The 1428-nt window shown below is 60.9% G+C and overlaps 1 protein-coding gene across 1 annotated transcript in view; it reads left to right on the top strand.

Annotated features, from left to right (window-relative positions):
* The window catches only part of POU4F2 (POU class 4 homeobox 2), a 4360-nt gene that overhangs the window by 913 nt on the left and 2019 nt on the right, over positions 1-1428 (top strand). Inside the window, exons 3-5 of the mRNA XM_011987161.1 lie at positions 131-224; positions 527-764; positions 1036-1426. Coding sequence (XP_011842551.1) covers positions 131-224; positions 527-764; positions 1036-1426 — 723 coding nt within the window. The remainder of the gene's footprint in view (positions 1-130; positions 225-526; positions 765-1035; positions 1427-1428) is intronic.

Genomic DNA, 1428 nt, shown 5'->3' with positions numbered 1-1428 from the left:
CCAGAAGGAGAGGGAGGAAGCAGTGTGTGTGTGTGTGTGTGTGTGTGTGTGTGTGTGTGTGTGTGTGTCAGAGAGAGAGAGAGGTTATCTCCTTTTGCAACTGGAACTAAGAGTGTGTGTCCATCTCTAGGAAAAGTGGTCTGCAATGGGACTGGGACAGAAGTAGGAGTGAAGTGTCAGCTAAAAATAGGCTCCGCACGGAGAGGCTGTGGAAATGAAGATAAGTGGGGCTTGTGCCAGCCCGAGGGTGTTTGTGTGTGTGTGTGTGTGTGTGTTGTGGGGTGTATTCAGCAGCACATGCGCTGTGTAATTTCTGACCTTCCCTCTCCCTGTCAGTTGCCCCTTCTTCCTTTGATTGTGGCTAATGAAGAATAATAAATCCAGGGGTAGGGTTTGTCAGTGGATCCTTCCAAGACTCAACTCACACTGTACTGGATACAGGGAGGAGGAGGAGAAAAGGGGGGCAAGAGGAGCGTGCGTGTGTGCCTGTGTGTATGTGTGTGTCTGTGTGTTGTGTGGGGGGGAGACACGGGGAGGGGGAGGAGTCGCATGCGCACAGACGACCCGAGCCTGCTCCGCGGCTGTCCAATCCGCTGAGAGCTGCGAGAAATCGAGTGAGAGAAAGCCCTGCAGCCCCTGCGACCCCATGTCTCTTTGGCACCAGGCACCCGCCGGACCGTGGGGTGCTCGTAACAGAGCGCCGACCTCCTCTCGTATTGGGGCGGGAGCTCAGAGCGGCGCGCAGGACCAGGGTTGGCCGCAGAGTCTGTGTTCTCAGCGGTGGCCGGGAACCTGGGATCAGGGTCACCTGAGCTGACGGGGTGGGGGCGGGCCGAGTGGGGTTGGAAGCCTGGAACTTAGTGGTAAGCAGGAGGCGTGGGAGGAGGCAGCCAGGTAAGAGGCACTCCCAGTAGTCCAGGGAAAACCCTACCCAACGCTGGCTTGGGCCGCAACTTTATTTGGGAGTTTCTTTTTCCGGTGAGACAGAGACCCGGCAGAAGAAGCGGGAGGGGCTGGAGGCTGGTCCTTAGATAGGCACTGCCTGGCGACTGGAGCGCGGACCTGGCCACTTGGGTGGGGTTGAGTGGGGGCGCGATTGTGAGTAGCAGCCGCGGGACGCTGCAAAGGGGCGGCGGCAACAGAGCGCCGGTGGGGGCAGAAAAGGGGCGGCGGAGGGCGCGGTGGGGGAGCGCGAGGCGAGTGCGGGGAGAGCAGAAGGAGTCAAGCCTGAGGGGAGTAGAGAGGGAGAAGGGGCTGCTCGCCTTCCCCAGGCGCCCAGTGCCTGCACCTGCTCCCGGTCAACCCCCGTCCGGATTGGGCCACCCGCGGGTTCCTGCGTCGGGGTTGCGGGGCCTTCTCACCCTCGCCTGCACCCTGCTCCTTCCGCTCTCTAGGGAGGTGACAGAAGCCCCCAACACCGCGGGAAGT

Source organism: Mandrillus leucophaeus, unplaced genomic scaffold, assembly GCF_000951045.1.
Source record: "Mandrillus leucophaeus isolate KB7577 unplaced genomic scaffold, Mleu.le_1.0 Scaffold301, whole genome shotgun sequence".
Lineage (NCBI taxonomy): Eukaryota > Metazoa > Chordata > Mammalia > Primates > Cercopithecidae > Mandrillus > Mandrillus leucophaeus.
The sequence above is the reverse complement of the archived record's forward strand: the minus strand, read 5'-3'. Positions and strand labels throughout refer to the sequence as shown.